General features: G+C 41.1%; 1 protein-coding gene across 2 annotated transcripts in view; it reads left to right on the top strand.

Moving 5' to 3' along the window:
- Positions 1–655: 655 nt before the first annotated feature.
- The window catches only part of crebbpb (CREB binding lysine acetyltransferase b), a 46,027-nt gene continuing 23,246 nt past the window's right edge, over positions 656–23,436 (top strand). For both annotated transcript variants that reach the window (XM_085271236.1, XM_085271235.1), the window contains exons 1-2: positions 656–1,518; positions 17,390–17,979. In XM_085271236.1, coding sequence (XP_085127362.1) covers positions 1,434–1,518; positions 17,390–17,979 — 675 coding nt within the window. In that variant the 5' untranslated portion in view covers positions 656–1,433. The remainder of the gene's footprint in view (positions 1,519–17,389; positions 17,980–23,436) is intronic.

The following is a 23,436-nucleotide window of genomic DNA, read 5'->3' as shown; positions in this document are numbered from 1 at the left end:
TCCACCAATACAGGCAGCTACAAGATTTCATGCAACTTAAACATTGGTGCATCGATACACATTTATAACAAAGACATAAGCTCGACTGTGTGCTTGGCTAGTACTTCATTGTAGTTTTCTGTTTTCTAGTTAGTTTAAATATATATATATATATACACACACTCATACTCTGAAAGGTGCTTCTTCCCAAAAATTAATCATCTACTTTCACACTTCACAGAGAATCTTCACTTGATTTTTATATAAGTAAGTAGACATAAGTTTGATGGGATAATATGTAAGTTTTTAAAACCTTTCCTGTAAGCACCAATAGTCACATACTGGTTTATCATAGCTTGTGTACTTGATAGTGTGTTCGCTAAAAGTAAAGGCTGCTTTATCTGTTTCTATATAACAGTGTATAGCATTGACTCGCGTTTTAGCCTGCGAAATACAAAAAAAAGTTCCATTTCAGGTAGCGACTGTTGGGTGTTTGAAAAGTTTGAAACAGGTAGCTCGTTTTTTCTGTGTAATCCACCCCTAGAGGCAACTTCTCGTACGTCCACATGACGCACGGTGGGGACACAGGTTTACGTCAGGGCGTCAGCGCGCCTCCCCCCTCCCCCCACAGTCTAGCTGGGAAGAAAAAAAAAACTTTTTTGTATCGGAGGAATCAACAGCCGCCATCTTGACGCGGCTCATAGTCTGGATTTCGGGGGGAGCATTAAATTAAAAAACCGATCGGAGCCACACGGAGCGGACTCAAACGGCTTTTTTCGTGCAGAAAATCGAAGCGTGAGCGCTTCCGATTAGAAATAATGCAAATATGTGAGGGCTAAGTGGGGTTTTGTCGTCTCGAAAGCCCTCTGTATATTTGATTTCCCTTTTAGAGAGCGCCGCTTCTCGCCGTATCGCCGTCCCGAGACGCTTTATTTATCGGGAGACAGCGACCAGAAAAATAATCCGTCTCATAGAAAATATTTTTCGAATTTTGATCTTTTTATTTAAGCCAAAAACGGAATTTATGGCTGCTCGTTTCGACTGCGAAAAAAATGATTCTGTGCGGACGTGAAATCGGCGATCTGCGGAGAAAGGGATTCGCTTATGCTTCGTGCCATATTTTATGATTGATTTTTATTTATTTTTCTCGGACTGAAATAATTTTTGGACGTGATTATTGAGGATAATTATGTGGGTGTTGGGTGTTGGATTATCATGGGGTGATCTTAGGTGGCGAAGCGTGGCGCTGTTGCCTATCTTTTGAAATCCTTTTTCTCCAGGCGGCGTTTCGCCAGTCTGCCAGTCAAAGAAAAGGAGGAAAAAACTGTTAAATTGCTCCTTGGCGCCTAACAATACAAGTGACCAGCGACTGCAAACCGGGGGGCGAAGATTTGGACTGATTTCTACTTTTATTCGTCGGTGTCTTTAAGCGCTTGTAATATTTGCCGACGAGGATGGCTGACAATCTTATGGATGTGGGACCCCCCACTGCAAAGCGACCCAAGATCAATTCACCTCCCTCAGGATCAGATGGCCCAGGTAAGGACAGGGCATTGTTTTTAGTGTACCTGTTGTGACGAAGGTGTAGTAATAGTGGTAATCACAGTTTTCAAGCTACACTGTGCACAGTTTGTGCCCCTCAACAGAAGTGAACGCATCATCTATGTACAGGAAAGCGGTCACTTGAGCGGACTGCAACTTTTCACAGGAAAACAGCACATGGTGATGTTATAGGAATAGTTTGCTTTAATCTATAGATCACAAAATAATGGCTGTAAAAGACAAATGGCGTAAAAGGGGCTCAAGCTCAATGCATTTCCATCACACGAGGTTTTCAGCTGCTCAACAGGCAGAATTTGCTCCCAACTTTTCAACCTTTGTTGGGATAAATGTTAAATGCCTCAATTGTGTTTTATCATCATAATATATCTTAAGATAAGGAAAACTACAGGGCTCTGGCAGCACTGATGAAAATGCTGCCTCGGTGTCTGGAGTTGAATCGCACTTTGTGTCGTGCTCCTTGACACTGGAGCCGTGCAGATTCGTGACAGCACAAGCTGTTGATAAACCTGCTGTTTGACTGAGTGATAGTCGGACTGCCAGTGAAAGATCAGGTCTTCCTCACATGCTGAAATAGGTTTTTTGCTTTAAGTTAGTTTAGAACACGAACTTTTCTGCTGTTTTTTCTTCTTCAGGGAAGCATATTTGCATATCCTTTCCTGTTGTAAAAAGCTATCATGGGGAAGTCTGAGGCGTTTAGAGGGTAGCCCAATGGTCTGCCTGTTAAGCGGTGAAACCTGAAGAGCAACTTTGCTGATCCTACTCGAGAAAGGACTTTCGAATAAGACGGAAGGACTTTTTTTTCTTTCCTTTACACGGCATGCCTCCTCCTTACAGGTTATGTCACCCTGTGATTTGTGTTTGTGGTTAGGAAAAGAAAACATAACAGTCTATTGGCTTGTTTGATATGATGAGCTTACTTTTTATTTTTGTCCCATTAAAATAAGAAACGAACGCATGACTATAGTAACAATGCAAGGATTGCTTCGCAATTACATGGGGACTTTTTAAACTTGAGGACATCCTTTCTTATTATGTCTCTTTAAGGTACACCTCAAATAGTCCAGTTGTATTGAAAAATACACTTTTGAATCAGAGCTGTGGAAAAGTAATATGCACTATTTTCACTTTGCTGAAAAGCTACTGCTGCAGAAGTACTCTGTATATACTTTCCATCTGTATACAGTGTAGTTGTCTACCAATTTAAGCCTTGATGACGTTAAGGGTTTACTCGTTGTAAGCATCAAAAAAGCATGTAGGGTCTTATTTCAGTGAAGACTTGCATTTCATTGCTGGGTTTGCATTAGTTAATCGATTCCTAATAAGATTCCTAGGTAATGCTAAGAATCTTAATCTTCAGGTGGCTTATTAAGCTGAAGCATCAATTTTCAGGAATATGTTGAGCTGTCAAACTTAGAATGGTGAAATGAGCTGCTCATATATTAAAATGCATGGCACTAAGGTGCTACCAAAGATGTGAAGGGGAAAGAACACAGCATGTTGTGGAGATAAGCAAAAAGAAAACCACCAAAAAATACACTGAGCAGAAATTAGGTGTAGCTTAAGGGGAGTGATAAAACACAGTCGGGGTTAATGTAAAAACTAATCTCCAGGTCGCCTACCCAGAAGGGTAGCGGGAACCTTCAGATGTTTCTAAATCTCCCTGTGGGAAGCACTTAAGTAGAGAATCTCTTTAAGTTTGAAATGCAATTTTTTTTTTGGGAATGCTCAATAAGGTTTAAACCCATGTAGGTCACCCACCCAGAAAGGTGACCGAAACATTCGCTGGGCAATAAAGCAGCCCTACCTGGGGCTTCTTCCTCCTCCACTGCAGTTGGAAACTATCTGTTTTAGTTGATGTTCACACAAAATGTATGTTTTTAATAAGCCATTGTAGGATGTTTAGTGTTTTCCACAGGAGCAGTAGAGATGCAGGTAGATGGTTGCGCACCCATGTTTTCTTTAAAGAATTATTAAATGTTATGTTTCAAGAGGTGTCCCTTTGCATGTTTAAGTGGGGCTATATGTTAAAAATAAACAGGGCAATAATGAGCTGCATCTTTCGGATATTTCTGTTCTGCTGGTTGGATTCAGCATAAAGATTTTGCTCAGCAGCCACCGGGGGTTTGTTGCAGGAGCGCATCAAGCATATTTCCACACTCTTTGGGTTCTGCTTAGGGTGGACACCCCTCCCCCTGACCAGGAGGACCACTGCAGCAGTGCTAAACAGCTAACCCTCATATTTCCCTGGTTTAAAGGGAAACATGAGGGTTAGCGGTGTAGCAGGCACACAACTTTTAAATTAAGAGCAAGGCGATCGTCCACTAGTAAATCAATAGAGGAGCGTGTCACTCGTGGTGCAACACTCATTTTCTCTCGGAGACCTCCTCTAGTTTAAATTGTGGCATGCTCGAGGGATAAAGACCAACTGTAAAAAAACGATTGTTCTGTTGCTCGTCAAATAAACGGAATTCATATTAATTCCAAAGTAAATTGTGTGAATGCAGTCCATTCAAATTTCAACGCTAATTACTGACTGATCATTTAAATATTGTGGGGCTTCAGCGTGTTTGTCCAAATCATCCTGACTGTTATTTACACATTATATTGCCGACTGAGTCACCTTGGTAACTATTATTAGTAGTTGGGCCGATAGGAACGACATCACCCTATGCCACATCAAGCCAACTGTGTACAGAGCTGATGTTCACAGGCACAAATTAACAAAAACATCAAATACTGCTAATGTGTGACTTTTTTGTTTTTGTTTTTTCCCCCATGGTGCACTACTCTCTTGTCAGTATGTGCCTGTGGCTTCAGGCCAGTGTCGCTTGTTTTCATTTGTATGACTGAGTGGGCGTGTCAGCACCACAGGCAGTAGCAGCCATCTTCAATCCTACCGCTCACCTAACGGGTTTCTCTCTTCCTCTTTCTGGCCTCGGTGTCTAGGAGACTACCAACTCCTGGGTGTATTGGTAGTGTTCAAGAGTGCTAAAATGTGCTTTTCACCAACCTCTGGATGTGCTGGCTGATGTCTCGTGTGGCGTAATTGGTGGAGATGAGAAGCAGGTGTGGCACTGGATCGCTAAAATCCTCTGAGAAAGTATTTTCAGCAGTTTAATTCATTCAGTTCCTTGCCCCAAAATTAATAAAAAAATTTATATTTTGTGATCTTAGATCGTTTTGCCCAGAAATTTTCTTGTCCATTTCTCTAAATGGTTGCGGTTTTTATAAACACACGGCCGCAAATGATTGCAGCCCCAGCTTTACATGTTTCGTGGGCAGCTAATTTTGAACATCTTGAAATCATCATAGTTCTTATAAAACACCATATTAAAATTTTTACAGTTGCAGTGCCACTCAAATGAGTGGAAAACAGCCCACTCGCACGTTTTCTCTTCACATACAACAGTACGTTTCCTATATTTCTTTGTTTCATCAGTTCAGAGGTTTTCTTTGATCATCATACCTAATTAAAAGGGAGCAGATTGTCATATTGGTCTTTTAAACAAGATTTAAATGTATAATTAACATAATAAAAATAATTGGTACAGAATACATTAACAACACACAAACAGTGTTTTGTCAGAGGTCATACAAGATGTTAGTAAGTATCGTGCTCTCACTATGTACCTATAATTTTTATACAAAAAACTTTGGCGTATATTCAAATAGAAATCTTTTAGAAACAAGTTCTGTCACTCTGCAGCCATGTTGGTAACACCTTGGGGCAGTTATTTAGAAATAATAAGAATAAGCCTCTAGGTGTTGTGTGCCATGGGTTTTATGATAACAATGTTACAAAGGAAATGGCAAGAATAAGCAGCCGAATGAACCCATTGTATGTTCTTTGGCCAGTTTTTTGAGTGTGTGCAGTAAATAATTTTTCCCATACACCCCTGTTAAGGTCTTCCCTTTGCATTGCTCACACTCTAAAGCCCCTTTTCCGTTAGTACCTACTCAGATTGACTCGGATCGGCCGGTTTTCCATTATGATCTAGTACTACCTAACCACATGCGTGGTTGTCGTCATTGCAAAGTGTTCGAGCGTACTGCGCCATAATTAATATGCGACATGAACGCTACAAAAAAGGTGGACGTTGAGGCAAGAATATACCTGCAGCTCGGTCTGTGGTGGTTTTTTTGTTTTTGTTTTTTTTTTCCTTCTTGGTACATATTTCCCTCGTTGCCGGGTTTCAAAATTGGCAGTTTTAACTTTCGTGAACTTAGATACTGAGTAGACTCTAATGGAGAAGGGCCCTTGTCCACTAGTAACTACTTGGGTTGACTTGGCACAGCTTGAATTATTTTTTAGGATTTTCCATTAGGTGATGGTACCAGATACTTTTGTAGTGCCTACTCAGCTGGAGTTCCAAGTGATCTGAAAATTTTATGTCAACAGACTGCATACCACGGATTGGCAGAGGTGCCATTTGATGAGTCTTGAGAGTGTCTCCTTCACGGAAATCAAAACCGCCATTTTTAAAAACCCGGAAACGAGCACAAAAAATACTGACAAAAAGCCGAGCAGCAGGTACACCATTACTTCAACATTCTGCTTTATTGTGGCGTTTGTTTGTTTGTTTTTTTTTGTTCTTTTGTGCCTGTCCCGTTTGGCTCTTTTGCCATCAGAATTGTTGTCTAAAGGCAAAGAAAGATGCCCAATGGATTTACTTTACCAAATTGACCATCCCAGCCTTGCCATAATGGTCCATTTGATTCACCTTTTATTGTTTATTTTATTTTCACTTACTGAATATGGGACAGACTTGACTGGGGGAAAGAAGGGGAGAAAGAAAGAGGGAAAGAGAAACAGCTGAGAAGAGGGACGGGGGAGAAGGGCAAAAACCAAAAACCAACAGAATGAGCAGAAATAAAAAAAAAGGAAAAAAAATGCATATATCAATCACCTGGGTCACCTGCTGAGAAAGAAAAAAGAAAACAAGCAGAAGAGAACAAGAGTAATAGAATAAACAACATCACAATGATATATGGGAATATGACAGTAAATATTAAATATTAAACATTATTGTGCAGCACATAAGATCAACAGAACACAGTGTGCTTTGAGGTAGGAGCCAAAAAGGGTGTAGTTTGTGGGTGTGATCACCCGTGTGTACACCTGTGAGCATGGACGCGTTTGTTTTTTGTTTTTTTAAAAGGTTCCTTCATGTAATGATCTGCTAGAGGGTGTGGGGGGGCCACAGCCCCGTCCTCCAGGGCATGAAGCAGGTATGGAGGAGATCAAAACTCCAGACATCCAGAGGCCCCCAGAACACAAGAGACCAAGGAAGACCAACAGAGGGGCAGCCGCGCCACTGTCCCAGAAAGAGCTGAGGAGAGTCCCAGATGAGGGCTCACTCAGCAGCCGCGGAGCAGAAGCCAGGGGGAGTTGCAGTGACGCGCCCGTGAGGTCCGCCGGCAGCCAGCCGTGCCTGAGTGACCGAGCCCCAGGCCGAGAGGCCGGGGGCACCCCACCTCCGAAGTGGCCCGAGCAAGCCCCAGGCTCCAGGCCCCGATAAGCGGCCGCCAAGGAGTGAGCCGGTGTGTACCTGGACGCCCACCCCCGGACACAAAGAACCACCAACGCACCGATGTCTGAGGGAGTCCGCCACTGGCAGGGGAAGTGGTGGTAGGGGGAGATATTGTGGCGTTTGTGTCACATACAGATAACGTCACGGGACTTTCGGCTGTGTTGCTATAATGACCCCATGGACATTAGGTGGTAAATGATTGTAATGGAAAACAACCAATACCGGTTTGAGTTTTGTCCAACCTCCTCGCTTTGAGCCAAGTAGGAACTAGTAGACAAAGGCTATATGTGGGATGTCCAAGGCAGCAAGCTGAACTGAACAATGGGCTTTGGCTAAAATTTTCATTTTATTTTGTTTTATTTTTTAGTCAATGTGTGTGAAGAAGGCAAAATTGCTCCATTTTCCTCATTTATAAAGTCTTGATTTCATTGTTGGTTTATGTCATTTTTTTTATTTTATTTTATGTTTGTATTTATTTTTAAAGAGCTGTAGTGGCTTCATAGTGTAGTGGTTTACACAATTCCCTAACATCCGTCATTCAATTCTGCGAGGAGAGACGGATCCCTTTGCAAAAGGCATCCAACGCTACCCGCTGTGGTGACACCTTGTGTTATCTTTTAGTAGCTTTTTTATTAAGGCAGTATTCGCATGTTGTGGTTGCCAGTGCCGCAGCATACACGATACATTTGTCGTCAAACTTGGTGCACTCCAAAGTTTCCTCCCTTTCAGGAGGTTACCTACCTTAAAGGAGGAACTATAGGAAAAGCAGCTTTTCATATCAATGGTCACTAAGTCATAAAAACTGCATTTAGCGAATTATCTGATAATAGAGAAAATTGATAAATGCCAGATAAAAAGTTTGGTAACTGAATAAAAATAAATCTAGAACCTCCTGCAGTTTATACTTCCACTCCACATGTGCAGTTTCACAACGCAACTTTAATTTACAACAAGTCCAACAAAATTGAGGCCTCTCATCAGTGTTTGAACAAATGCCATGCTAATTGATGGTGTATGGACAAAGAACAAAGCACAAACGCAGGTCGGTTCCTGCCACAGAACATTGGCTGAAAAGGCACGCAGTGATTGCTGCTACAGTTTAAGTTACCGCAAGAAACTTGTTAACTTGTTGGCGAACTTGGGTTCTAATTCACTCACATGTTGCCTGCATATCTAGATTAGATTAGATTAGGTTAGATAGAACTTTATTAATCCCTCGGGTGGGTTCCTCTGGGAAATTCGATTTCCAAAAAAAAGCACAGCACCGACAGAAGTTACAGAGTTACAGAATATTTTATATGTATATATATATATATATATATATATATACACACACACACACACACACACACACACACACACACACACACACACACACACATATATAAATACAGAGACAATATAAATAAAATATACGAAGGGGATAAAAAGAATAAATAGGAATAAAAAATAAAAATACAAGTGAATTGCACATTTCAAGTATTGAGGTCTATTTGCACCATTGACTATTTACAAAAGTGTTGCACAAAAGGTATTTCACAGTGAGGTGAAGAGGCACTACAGCTTAGTTGTTCCCCCCTCCTTTGTCCTCCTGTTTCCCCTCCCTCTCCCCTCCAGAGAGGAGTTAAACAGTTTGATAGCGTGTGGGACAAAGGAGTTTTTAAGTCTGTTAGTTCTTGTCTTTGGGAGAAATATCTATAGCTGATATAGCTCTGCTGTTTATCCAGCGTTAGAAAGACGCCCCATATCCACATTATCATGTTGTTGTTTGACTGCTTTTTGCAGCGTGGCGTTCTTTTCGTGCTGATGTCTTTTTACTGTCTCACATTTTCATTTTTTTCAGAAAAGTCGTCTTTCCTTGTTTCGGCCTTACATGCGTTAGGCACATAACCATGTTGGCTTGGAGTGATTGTGTAGATAACAGCTGAACACATTTTACAGTCTTTACTTCACCCCCTCTGCAATTAAAACAACAATCTTGTGACTTTACTGATTTTGGAAATTATTGCACTTAAATGAAAGGGGGACAAATGCCCACACAGCTTTGAGCCATCTAACGCGAGCTTGCCTGTGATTACCTGTTTTCCAGAAATTGTAATCTCTTCGCAAGAACTAATGACACTGTCTGTATGTCCTGATTTCTAATAAGCATTTCTATTGTGCTATATTCCTTTTTTGATGAGAGGGGACGCTTCAGATCCAGCTCAATTTCTACAACAGATGCTGGAACCATCTTAGCTGGATGCAGCTGCTGTTTATATGACCCAACACATTGGTATAAGTCAAATTTGTTAAGTTTGCAATTAAAACCGTTTTTGGCTATTTTCTCTTTTTCATAAAATGAAGCTGCCAGTAGGGCAGGGCAGTATGACCAAAAATATTTATCACGATATATATTTGAAAATTTGCGATAACGATATAACTGACGATATAATTGACGTGAGAGAAAAAATACTTTACAACTCCACAACTTTATTACTGCAAAAAAAACCCATCAATGTATTTTCACTTAAACAAACAGCTGTTTTTTATGTGCATTAAAGCTAAATAAAAATTTAACAGTGAAAATGCTAATTCCTTGCTGACCGTTTAACCAAAAGGCATTTCCAGTGGAATTTGGCCGACATATCCTGAGCATAACCATGTATAATATCCACAAAACTTAAAAAGAGGTTATACATACACACACACACACACACACACACACACACACACACACACACACACACACACACACAATATGGTAATACAGTGGGGCAAAAAAGTATTTAGTCAGCCACCGATTGTGCAAGTTCCCCCACCTAAAATGATGACAGAGGTCAGTAATTTGCACCAGAGGTACACTTCAACTGTGAGAGACAGAATGTGAAAAAAAAATCCATGAATCCACATGGTAGGATTTGTAAAGAATTTATTTGTAAATTAGGGTGGAAAATAAGTATTTGGTCAATAACAAAAATACAACTCAATACTTTGTAACATAACCTTTGTTGGCAATAACAGAGGTCAAACGTTTACTATAGGTCTTTACTAGGGGTGCAACGATATTCGTATCGATATTGAACCGTTCGATACAGTGCTTTCGGATCGGTACGCATATGTATCGAACAATACAACATTTGTAATTTATTTTATCAACTTTCCTTCTGACGATGCTGTCTGTGTTGAGCGCTCAGTGAATCTGCGTTCGACTACTCCGCCTAGGCTGCACTGTCGAGCGCAGATCCACTGAGCGCTCAACACAGACAGCATAGTCAGGAGGAAGAGCGCAGGGCAAGCTAGCAAGACAGAAGTTAAGCTCTCCTTGCAAGATGGACCTCCCCCACCCTCATTCAGATCTGGCGTTTGGAATTATTTTGGTTTTCATGTGACGTATGACCCTGAAGGTAAGCGAGTCATGGACTAAAGTAAAACAGTATGTTGGATGTGCCATGGAATGCTTAATTACATTGGTGTGAACTAGTGTGTTAGCGCAGTTAGCTCGTTAACGTGTTGGCCGTCTAGCCCCATGCACGGGGCGATCGGCGGTAGCTCGTTAACGGAGATTTGCCGTGTTGTGGCGTTAAGGTCATTTCAACGAGATTAACCTGAAAGCACTAGTGGGAACACAACGAATATGACTGCACATTTACGCCGACATCATCCTAGTGCAAAGACAAAAACAACAAGCATGCTACTAACTTTAGCCGAGTCATTTAGACAGCTGTTAGCACGTGATTCTCCTTATGCTGCTGAGAATATAGCCCAGAAGAAGCGGATAGTATAGCTTTTATTTTGGAAAGAGACATTTCTCTGTAATAAACTCTCTTTTCCAAAGATGAGTGATTCCTCAATCAGATACAGGGCTTGCAAAATCGCTAGCCCGACGTCCCAGAGCTAGCGATCTTTCCAGTCGGGCTACAAAAATCTCTCTGCCCTGCCCGTCGGGCTATTGTAGGAAAAATATATGTCAATGCTTTTGCATTCTTTCAGAAATGTAGCTGGGTAATTATGTCATTGGCATCGGTGAGCCACTGTCAATATGTGACATATTGAAATCGCGTTTGAATTTGCGCTTGTTTTTTTGCTTTCACTTTGCAATGACAGCACTGATCTGTGAGTGATGATAATTTGTGCACCAATTCCTCTGACATCGTCTTATTAATCGTTAGCTTACTATGCAAACATGACAAGTGAAATCTCCCGCAGCTTAAACATGTGAGAGGTTGATCGCGCAGAGAATCGCTGAGCTTATGTGAGTCCGTGTGTAAAAGTAGCAGGATTTATATTTCAGCTCTGCTGAGCCAAATAAGACAGGTCGGGGTGAAGAAGTGACAGCCAAAGAAAAGCTTACCACAAAACGGAGAAGTTATGACAAATGAGACTATAAGGCAAAAAGAAAGTGCAGCTTTATGGTTTCATGGACAAAAGAATTTCTGTGGCTGCAATATGACGAGCTAAATAACCAGGGGTGCACATAAGTGGTCCGCAGGTGCGCATTCGCTGTCAAAATAAAAAACGCGCACAAGGGTTAGGGTTAAATTTAAAAACTGTACTTTTGAGTTAAAATATATATTTATAATTTTAATAAATGACAAATTAAAAAGGCATGAACATTTTTTTGTATCGAAAAAATATCGAACCGTGACACCAAAGTATCGAACCGAACCGTGAATTTTGTGTATCGTTGCACCCCTAGTTTTTACCAGGTTTGCACACACAGTAGCTGGTATTTTGGCCCATTCCTCCATGCAGATCTTCTCGAGAGCAGTGATGTTTTGGGGCTGTCGCCGAGCAACACGGACTTTCAACTCCCGCCTCAGATTTTCTATGGGGTTGAGGTCTGGAGACTGGCTAAGCCACTCCAGGACTTTCAAATGCTTCTTACGGAGCCACTCCTTTGTTGCCCGGGCGGTGTGTTTTGGATCATTGTCATGTTGGAAGACCCAGCCTCGTTTCATCTTCAAAGTTCTCACTGATGGAAGGAGGTTTTGGCTCAAAATCTCACGATACATGGCCCCATTCATTCTGTCCTTAACACGGATCAGTCGTCCTGTCCCCTTGGCAGAAAAACAGCCCCATAGCATGATGTTTCCACCCCCATGCTTCACAGTAGGTATGGTGTTCTTGGGATGCAACTCAGTATTCTTCTTCCTCCAAACACGACGAGTTGAGTTTATACCAAAAAGTTCTACTTTGGTTTCATCTGACCACATGACATTCTCCCAATCCTCTGCTGTATCATCCATGTGCTCTCTGGCAAACTTCAGACGGGCCTGGACATGCACTGGCTTCAGCAGCGGAACACGTCTGGCACTGCGGGATTTGATTCCCTGCCGTTGTAGTGTGTTACTGATGGTGACCTTTGTTACTTTGGTCCCAGCTCTCTGCAGGTCATTCACCAGGTCCCCCCGTGTGGTTCTGGGATCTTTGCTCACCGTTCTCATGATCATTTTGACCCCACGGGATGAGATCTTGCGTGGAGCCCCAGATCGAGGGAGATTATCAGTGGTCTTGTATGTCTTCCATTTTCTGATGATTGCTCCCACAGTTGATTTTTTTCACACCAAGCTGCTTGCCTATTGTAGATTCACTCTTCCCAGTCTGGTGCAGGTCTACAATACTTTTCCTGGTGTCCTTCGAAAGCTCTTTGGTCTTGGCCATGGCGGAGTTTGGAGTCTGACTGTTTGAGGCTGTGGACAGGTGTCTTTTATACAGATGATGGGTTCAAAACAGGTGCCATTCATACAGGTAACGAGTGGGGGACAGAAAAGCTTCTTACAGAAGACGTTACAGGTCTGTGAGAGCCAGAGATTTTCCTTGTTTGAGGTGACCAAATACTTATTTTCCACCCTAATTTACGAATAAATTCTTTACAAATCCTACCATGTGGATTCATGGATTTTTTTTTTTCACATTCTGTCTCTCACAGTTGAAGTGTACCTCTGGTGCAAATTACTGACCTCTGTCATCATTTTAAGTGGGGGAACTTGCACAATCGGTGGCTGACTAAATACTTTTTTGCCCCACTGTATTATGTTGAAGCACGGCACGTATTACTCCGCGAGGCTCCTAACTACGGTAGCCATAATTCAATTGTCACAGCCAGTTATTATGAATACAGAATTTGTGAAAAGACGAAATGATTAAAAAAAATAATTCCCCTGCTGTCATGCAAAAACACCCCTTTTGCTTTACAGTGGGATGAAAATGGAGCCTTTGGGGAACAAGATCTTTCTAGAGGAAGTAAAGTTCACAAGTTTATAGTAGGGAAACCTGTTAAAGGATAATTAACAGTTGATTTTGTCTCCATTTCACTCATGGTCTCTTCATTGGTTTGTTTTCGGCAGCATGAAATACTTTGCTTTTAGCGTTGGCTCTCTGTTACACAACCTGTGGCTGCAGTACATGTTTTAAGAGGCATACAAGTCCATCCATCCATCCATTTTCTTAACCGCCTATCCCACCTGTCTGCGGCCAAATTATATTCATTTAATTAGGATGTTTTTCAAACACTTGCCATACGTAAAGCCTTTCTAATGGTTATAGGGGAGCTTGTGTCCTTGTGCTTTCATCTGGTTTGCAGTGCAAATTAATTACTTAATTACACTTAATTACTTTGATTTTCTCCATACACGTTTATCCAGGTTTCTTATAAATCTAATGTTGCTTTAGTACTGCTGTAATTGCTCAGATTTTTTTTTTCTTCCTTTGTTGTTAGGAGAAACTGAAGCACTTTACAACTGTCTGCTACCAGATGAAGAGAAATTAAAGATTTTAATGTGACTGCTGAAAACCTTTTGGGTGAATTATAGCCGATCGTAGTCTGTCGTCTCCAGAGAGAATAGTGTGGGATGGTGGGATTCTCTGAATAGTGGTTACTACCATTTCCCACTACTTGGCATGTAGTAGTAGTAGTCTGCTTCAGACCGTACTTTTTATTTTTTGGATATGGTCATCATATTGAAGGTCTTAAGCGAGGCCTGGGTGCTTGCTCTTTGCCTACACCTAGTTCACATAGTTTTCTTGGTCCACCAAGTCTTATTCCTCTAACCTTAAGCTTACCTCCGGTATTTTATTTAATGTTTGTGACTAGAATATTTAAGCTTTTTGTAGTATCTGCCACATATCATTGAGGAACAGGTTTGATTATACTCCAGTCGTAATTACCTAGTGGCCCTAGACATTGAGCCAGGCGTGCGTGCGGGTGTGGTTGTGGTGCTAGTAAAATGTTTATTGGCTGGCGTTCACAGCCACGCTCACGCCCCTACGTTAAGGACCTTGGCATAAATGCGATTTGGACTATAACCTTCATTAATGTTATCTGTGTGTTGAGTATTCATGTTTACTCATTCTTTGCACCATGAGTGCTCTGAGTTTCAGAGCAAAAGCTCCCCTCTGTATGATTTATTTTTTATTTTTTTGTACTCAGTGTTACTGTAAGGTCACAGCTGGGGCTGTGTTACTTTATTATTTTACTTTTAAGTTTGCTGTGTGTGAATGTAAACATTGCAGACATGCAAGAGTTCATCTGCAGTTTAATTATTTTCTCTGTTCAGCCTGATTGTTTCTAAACTGAAGGTTAGTCGGTGTGAAATTTCAGAAATGCCCGCTAATTGTCTAAAGTACTCACTCACCTATACAAATCATGGAATTCAGGTGTTCCAATCACTTCCATGGCCACAGTTTTAAAGTCAAGCACCTCGACATGTAGACTACATCTACAAACATATGTGGAAGAATGGATTTCTCAGTGAATTCCAGTGTGGTACCATGATGGGATACCACCTGTGCAACAGTTCAGTGATGAAGTTTTCTCACTACTAGATATTCCACAGTCAGCTGTTAGTGGTATTATAACAAAGTGGAAGCGATTGGGAATGACGGCAACTCAGCCACAAAGTGGTAGTCACATAAAATCAGAGAGCGGGGTTACTGGATGCTGAGGTGCATAGTGTGCACAGGTTGCCAGATTTCTGCAGAGTCAGTTTCTACAGACCTCCAAACTTCATATTTGGAAGAATGGCCATCCAAACCTTACATCACCAGTACAATGCTGAGCGGCAGATGCTGTGAGTAAAGCATGCTGCAGATGATCCGACTATGTAATAATGGAAATGGGGCTTTAGTTCCAGTAAAAGGAACTCTTATCGCCTCAAAGACATTTTTGACAATTTTATGCTCCCACCTTTGTGGGAACATTTTGGGGATGACCCATTTCTGTTCCAGCATGACTCCTCAGCAGCACATGATGCAAGGTCCAAAAAGACTTGATTGAACATGTTTGGTGTGGAAGAACTTTACTGGCCTGTACTGATTCCTCATGGATCACCTTTGGGATGAATTAGAGCAGAGACTAGGAGCTAGGCCTTCTCATCCAACATGAACATCTGTTCAAATGCACCTCTGGAGATTGGTCTAAAATTCCTAAAAAACACACGCATAAGTTGAAGTTGTGAAAACCCCCTCAAAGGACTCTACATATGCTTAAAAAGGAAAAATGATTAGGTTATTGTTTTGTATTTTTATGGCTCCATAGTCTAGTGATTTTCACGTGCTTCTAACAAGCAAAAGATCCCCTGATCACTCCCAGGAGGGAGACATCAATCTCTTGAGGGTTGTGTCACAAAAGGCATTCGGTGGAAAAATCTGCCAAATGAAAATATGTTGAGCCACCCACTCTGGTAGCCCCTTCTGATTAAGAGAGCAGCTAAAAGTACCTTTTATTGTTCAGTAACTTCCATGAAGACATTGATTCACTCTAAACCACTATGTACTTTCCCCCCATTGTTTTCTGAATGAATGAATATATAAATAAATAAACGAAACATTGCTGATTTCCTTTTTTTTTTGTTTTTTTTTTGCCTGTCCCGTTTGGCTCTTTTGCCATCAAAATTGTTGTCTAAAGGCAAAGAAAGATGCCCAATGGATTTACTTTACCAAATTGACCATCCCAGCCTTGCCGTAATGGTCCATTTGATTCACCTTTTATTGTTTATTTTATTTTCACTTACTGAATACGGGACAGACTTGACTGGGGGAAAGAAATTGCTGATTTCCAATAAAACCTTGGACGATAATGGACGATATTTCTAATGTAAAAGAACAGAGCTTCTATACAGCAGGGCTTGCAAAATTTCAAAATCACTGGTAGCCCTTCGGGCAGGCACTCTTCGGTTTTTGGTAGCCCAAAATAAATTTAAGTAGCCCGAATAAAAAAAGAGATAATTTTTATTGTATAATATTGTAAAGGAAACAAAACATCAATCAAAAAAAATTTGTTAAAACACAAATTACAACAACTGTATAAAAATGGCAATCATCAACTCAAATATCTGGTTTTAAAAGTTTGTGAACTTGTAAGAACTGTGTGGAACAGGGGTGGGCAATCCCAGGCCTCGAGGGCTGGTGTCCTACAGGTTTTAGATCTCACCTTGGGTCAACACACCTGAATCACATGATTAGTTCATTACCAGGCCTCTGGAGAACTTCAGGACATGTTGAGGAGCTAATTTAGCCATTTAAATCAGCTGTGTTGGTTCAAGGACACATCTAAAACCTGCAGGGACACCGGCCCTCGAGGCCTGGAGTTGCCCCACCCCTGGTGTAGAACTTGAATCAGTCTGTGTCAGATTCTGAATCTGAAACTTCCACTGAAGTCACGGATGAGAAAATGCCACTCGACGTTGAGGGCATAGCATCTCCTTCATCGGCTTTCTCTTCCTGTGCATTGCCCTCCATTTCACTGCTCTTTGTTCTTGTCGGGGTTTTATGATCCAGGTGTCTTGAACCTTTCAAGAAAACATCCAGAAATGAATAGACTTGTCAGGGCAAAAAGATTCAACTGTTTCCCCATTAATGGAGAGTTGCATGCAGTCATTTAGTGTTTCAGGGTGTAGAGAGGTACGATGTGTTGTCTTCACTCAGTTCATGCAAGAATATCCTCTCTCACAGATGGCTGTTGATGGAATAAGTGTCAGCATTAATTTCACCACCGCTCTTTATACACAGTTTGTGCGATTTGCAAAATTAAAGTGAAAGCAAAAAACAAGCGAAAATTCAAACGTGATTTCAATACATCACATATTGAAAGAGGATCATTGATGCTAATGACATAATTACCCAGCTAAATTTGCAAAAGAATGCAAAAGCACTGACACATTTTTCCTTCCTATGATAGCCCGACGGGCAGGGCTGAGATAGATTTTAGTAGCCCGACTGGAAAAAACGCTAGCCCCGGAACGTCGGGCTAGCGGTTTTGCGTGCCCTGTACAGTCAGCTAATAACTAACTGGTAGCTTATTGACTAATTCTTGTTTTCCTTTCTCTCTTCTTTAGATCTTGTCTCACTGTTTGACCTGGAAAATGACCTTCCTGATGAGCTCATACCCAATGGAGACTTGGTAATGGGAATGTCCTCTAATGGTGGCCCAGGTGCTGGTCCTGGTCTTAACTCAGTGGTTCCTGATGCTGCTGCGAAGCACAAGCAGCTGTCTGAGCTCTTGCGACCGGGAAGCTCAAACAATTTAGGAGGTGGCCTGCCACAAGGAAGCATGGTGGGAAACCAGCTAGGTGGTGTGCATGGTAAAAATACACTAGGGCAGGGATCCCCCAATCACCAGTCTCCCCAGGGCCAGAAGGGAGGTCCAGGACAAGGCAATGGAAGTGCAGGCATGGGCTTCAGCCAGCCTATGGGCCAGGTTCATGGTGGCATGAGCCAGACAGGACAAGTGATTAATGGGGCTATGGGACCAGCAGGGCGAGGGAGACCTGGTCTTGGCATGCAGTACCAGGGCCAGCCCATGCAGGGGACACAAGTGGGTGCTGGAGCTGGAAGCAGTGTGGTGGGAGATGCACTCACACAAGGAGGGCCACAGATGGGTGCGCACAACACGATGAGTGCACAGCAAGCAGGAAACATGAATAAGGTAAGGTTTGAAACTCTGCTCAGCTAACTTGAATACCATATTTTTCAGATCATAAGGCCCGTTAAGCGAAACAAAACAACCAGATAAGTCAAGCTTTACTCAGCTCATTTTTCTTGCTTCCTCCACTTCCGTACCATTGATTCATTAATGTTGAATTCTCTCGCAGCTGCTCTGTTCACATGTTTTTGCAGTATATTAATGACTAACCTCGTGTTGTGAATGGATTATTTTAGCTGTTCTCCTGACTGAAGTTTGGTCCGTTTACAGCATCCTGCCATGCGATTGCATTTGTCGCTAACCCTCACATTAACTTTTGAGTGGAAAAAAGTTATCATTCATCCTCCAGCTTCACTATCGATATAACGATATGTATCAGATGACGATATAAAAACGTCTATCGTTTCATTTTACGCTATTGTTTGTTTCGTGGTGTCGCAAAATAAACTGTTTATGGCAATATTTGCCACTACAATGACCAATTGTAGTGGCAAATATTAATTTCCTAAAGTTCTCTCTTTCTCTTATATTTAATATAACCACACTACGGACGGACAAGTGCCTGTTTTTATGCGTTGTCGTTAGCAACAACGACAGTAAAACATCGCGTGTCCGCTTGTTTATTTTCCACATAAACCTTTCACAATAAAGCTCAAGATCCTGTTGAGACTTTTCAAAATAAACTGAACCATGTGAAAGATTATGCAGTGTTTACGGATGAGAAGCAAAAAAAGAGCCGTCAGAACAGGCTTTTCCCCGCAGCACCCTGTGTAATAAATACTCACAAAGAAAACGGCGGACGTTACAACGTATGTCTAAAAATGTATAGCTTCATGCATCGGTTAAAACACTCGAATCCAGGTACATGACGTGCAGCTGGAAACACTTCACGCAAGTCGAGCTGCCCGAGATTCACTTGAATTTACAGAAAATGATAAATTTTTGTGATTTATATCGTTATCAGTAGGGCTGCTCAATTAATCGAATTTTAATCACGATTACGATCTGGGCTTTCAACGATCATTAAAAATGACTGAGCCGATTATTAGCCCCTCCCTCATTTATCCGCGACACCTTAAAGGCCGGTCCGTGAAAATATTGTCGGGCATAAACCGGTCCGTGGCGCAAAAAAGGTTGGAGACCGCTGATTAAGAGGACCCGAGGGAAGCTCGGAAAGCTAAGCAGAAGTTATTTGGAGAGGAGAGTGACTGCCGTTGGCTGAAAAGAGAGGTAAAAAAAAACTTCAGTGGTGTTGCACACTATTTTATATTATTTTTTAAAGTCATTGTTAACCCTTTAAAGCCGGTCAGAGCAGCACGCTCCGTTTTGTGTAACTATTTTTTAAATCCCTGTAGAACCTGAACCGTGTAAGCTAGCGCAATAATTTGTTTTGCATATGAAACCGGAGGAGTTGTACTTACATCTTATGCCATCAGCTTGTCCTCGGTCACGGTTTCCTTCCACATAAAGCTTTGCAAAAATTGCATAAAAAGCGCTTGCAGGAACAAAAAACATAATATTCCAGAAACACGCTTTGCCGATCCGATCAGCTGTTCGTAACACTTCCCACAGTGAAACAGACGCATGTCCGCCTTTTCCTGGCCGAAACCGGAAGTGACGTCATTTTCGCGGAAATTGTAGTTTTTTACTTGTAGGCCTTAAAAGCCTATACTGGTCATGTTTGACTTTTCTGAATAGTTGCTGGGATGCTTAGAACTCGAATTGCACTGCTGGAAATAGTTTATTTTGATGCACATGCTGTTTTCTTTGCAAATTTGCATCATAAGATTGTTTTTTCGTTTTTCCTGCAGTATATAAAAATTGGTGTATCTCCAAAATAAAACTATGAAGACACTCAAAATAAGTTTCCTGTTATTGTAAACTATTTTTTGCAACTTTTTTGTATTTAAAGCTTTGAGGGATAAGCCTCTTAAATTTCTCCAAGTAGAAATATATGTAAAAAATACAAAAAACGATTTTCAATTTATTTGTAGTTTATTGCACCTTTTTTGCAATTAATGTAGTTACTATGGACTTAATGCATACATATTATTAAAATATGGGCTATAACAGTTGTATAGCAACTTGAAATGCTCCCACAAATGGCACTACAGCATGTAAAAATATAATATAAGCTCTGGCGGACTTGGTTCTATAGTAGGTCTTAAAGGGTTAAATAAATATCGTCAAATAATCGAGATCTCAATTTCAGTGAAAATAATTGTGATTATCATTTTTGCCATAATCGAGCAGCCCTAGTTATCAGGACGATAGACGTCCTATTTCAGGATATGAGATTTTGGTCATATCGCACAGCCCTAACTGTGTTTATGTTATGCTAACATAGCTGTGTTGCTAGCGATCATGCAGCACATCATTATATACCAGCTAGTCCAAGTCCAACCCTACAAACGTAACTGCTGTTTAGTTTTCTGTCTTCATTTATGCTGGAAGTGACAGCAGAGCTGTACGTTTTAATTTTTTCAGAAATCTCTGTCAGAACATGCTAAATCATGTTTGGGTAGAAACTAGCGAGCTAACTTCCTGCTAACTTCTAACTCGGTTAAATTTAGCAAATTCTGTTTTCATGGATGCCTGAATGTTAAACTTTATTGTTCCACCTGGTAAAGCAGCAACGCTGATCATTTTATTAAAGATCAAAGAATTTAGACCGTTTTTATCTCTCAATGATGTTGCAGTGTTCGTTTGACTTTGGGACCTGAAGCAGAGTTTACACCCACACTGTTGATTTTTGAGAAAATTAAAGGATTTTAAGTGCGCCTTATAGTGCAAAAAATACAAGTACATACATTCTGAATAGGGCAAATGTGACGAGACCTGAAAATTGTGTCATCGTACTTCTACAAAGCGAGTCAAAGTTTGTGAATGAAAAATAATTTCCATGATGTGCTGCTGGTGCAGTTGGTTGTGATAATCTTTACTTTCACAGACTTTGAAGTGCTCATTGTGAGAACATGTCTTTCCTTTTGTCTGAGAGCTTTGCGGTTTGACAGGAAACCAGGGTTAAACCAGCAGGCTAGTTCTCACTAAGATTATTTGAACAGACATTGCCACATGAAAAAAAGCCCCTCCTTTCCTCATATAGACACATACGCAGTAATATAGGACTGTTTGTGTTATTTCATTGTTTAACAACGTGCATTGCTTTGAATCTCCCTTATATATTATGTCATTTGTACGAAACTGAAACTGTCACCTTTTGATCGTACTGAGACACCATGATTATGTTTGAGGTGAGGAAATGGGGTAAGAAGAATAGGTCGATTTGAACCAGCTTGTGAGCAGTATGACATGCGATCAAGAAGTTTTGTGATTCGATTTGTAAAAAGGAAAACGTACTGTACCTTATTTCAATATGGCTGCTGTCCTCGCCATAGTTGTCTACTTGTGGACCGAGTGTAGTCTGATCAAATTGTTGTGATTTTTGTGAGGAAAAAGGTTAATTTAAAGTAAGATTTTTTTTTTAAATTATTTTTGTTTCTTTTGTTTGGGCAGATATAGCTAACACAATTTTTAAATATGGAGCAATTTTTTTTATCTTTTTGACCAAACAATATAGTAACATAGCATGATTATTTGAATTTTTTTTGAAAGAATTCAATTGAATTGCCATCATACAGTAAAGTGGCAATAGACAAAAAAACCTCCACTTTAAAATAATCAGTTAATTTTAGTACAGCATTTTTACATCTCTGATAAACGTTTATTAATCAGACTGTAAATACTTAAAGAAGATGAGAAAATTAGATCCACTGAGAATGAGGGGAAAGAGTCGGTGCTTCGTAAGGCCGCTTTTATGCTCAACACACTCAGCACTGCTGTTTCGGAGTCACTTTAAGTAGCCATGCACCGCTGCCGCTATTGCTAGGTTGACAATATGTCAAGTGTAGAAGCTAAGAGATTAACAGGTTACACATAAGGAGATTTTGACTTCTCAAATCAATGCTTCCGGTTTTGACCTCTTCTCTTCCTAAATCAGCGGTGATGTGGCAGTATTTGTCTCCAGGTGCGTGCGAAGCCACCACTTTTATTATGGTGTCTTTCCTCAACTTTGCTCGACTTGCAAACAAAACTTGTTAGCGCTGAAATGGAAGAAGTTGAAATGTGAAACAAAGCGTTTCTGGACCCTTTAAAAAAACGTTTTCTGCAGAAGTTCTCATGTTTTCCAATTGTTGCTGCAATCTCCCACTAAGCCATCTGGAAATCTTTGTACTCCTATCGTTGAAATTCATGTAGAGACCAAACGGCTCACGCTCTCGTGTCTCCAGCCCAGCTGTGCTGCGCGGGCCAGCTTACAAGCTAAAACAACACCAAAGCGCACTGCACGGAACAACAGAAGCTGTCACGTCATTTTTGGCGCGTGCCACCGTTTGCAGGCAATAACTGCCTGTAATACGTACAGATCATCAAGTGGGGGAATCCATGTGGGAGGCAGAATGTGTGAATGAGAGAGCGGTAGCAGGAAAGCATCTGTGTCTCTCTGTGTGGAGAAGTGGAAGGGGGAGGGGCAGGCAGCAGTGCAGTGCTCTGCTCAGCTGTTGTGCAAGCTTTGTGTTGTCACCTCCCTTTTTTTTTTTTCCTGGGCAAGCCCTGCCCAGCAGCGAAAGCAAAGCAGACTGCTGCTTTGGCCACCACAGAACAGCGTCAAGCAGAAGCAGCAGAACGGTTCAAGTTGAGGGTATCAAAGGGAACAAAAAGCTAATGTCGGCTGTGGTAATAAATGGTGGTCGGAGCTCTTGATAAGGAAGTATCTGTATGTGTGGCCTTAATGTTGTGTGATCAAGTCTGTAAATTTTGCTCCTGGTGAAGCCTGCCAAGACGCGGGAGATGATTGAAACTGAAATTTCATCAAAAAAAAAAAGGAAATATTTAATTTTAAGAAATTGAAATAAGCTTCTGGAACACTCTTTTAAGAAGATGTCACACTTGCTGGCTAATAAACGAGTGTTATGTACCTTGAGCTAATTTTCCAATACGCACACAACTTTGGTAACATAGATACTGAAGAGTATTTGTAACCACATGCTTTTGTTCTTGCAGGTGGCACATTAAATTGTCATTTTAATTAGTTCTACTTTCACTTGTTTTCTACAAAACACGTTGTCTGGGCGGCAGTGTTAATCGAAGCTGCAGATTCATTAGTTGTAATTAGATTACTATAACTTATGGACACGTCAGGATTTTCCAAGTCTGCTGCCAACACGTCTCACCAAAAGTTTCCTTCGTTGGCTGGGAAAGCAGGACGGTCTTTCGGTCTCTTCATCCATCTTCATTTTGTTTGGGATCATTTTCTGTGGACGATGGCGCAAATAAATATGGCCAACCGTTTAAAATCAAATGACTGATTGTCCACATAGTGGTATGTGGAGTAATCACTGGTGGGGGAAGGGGTTTAACCAAGAGGAAATGCTGAACTGTGTGTGTCAGTGATTAGTTCGG

This window comes from Mchenga conophoros, linkage group LG4, assembly GCF_057382185.1.
Source record: "Mchenga conophoros isolate Kocher_MC1m ecotype Shallow Benthic linkage group LG4, M_conophoros_male_GT1.1, whole genome shotgun sequence".
Classification (NCBI taxonomy): domain Eukaryota; kingdom Metazoa; phylum Chordata; class Actinopteri; order Cichliformes; family Cichlidae; genus Mchenga; species Mchenga conophoros.
The sequence above is the reverse complement of the archived record's forward strand: the minus strand, read 5'-3'. Positions and strand labels throughout refer to the sequence as shown.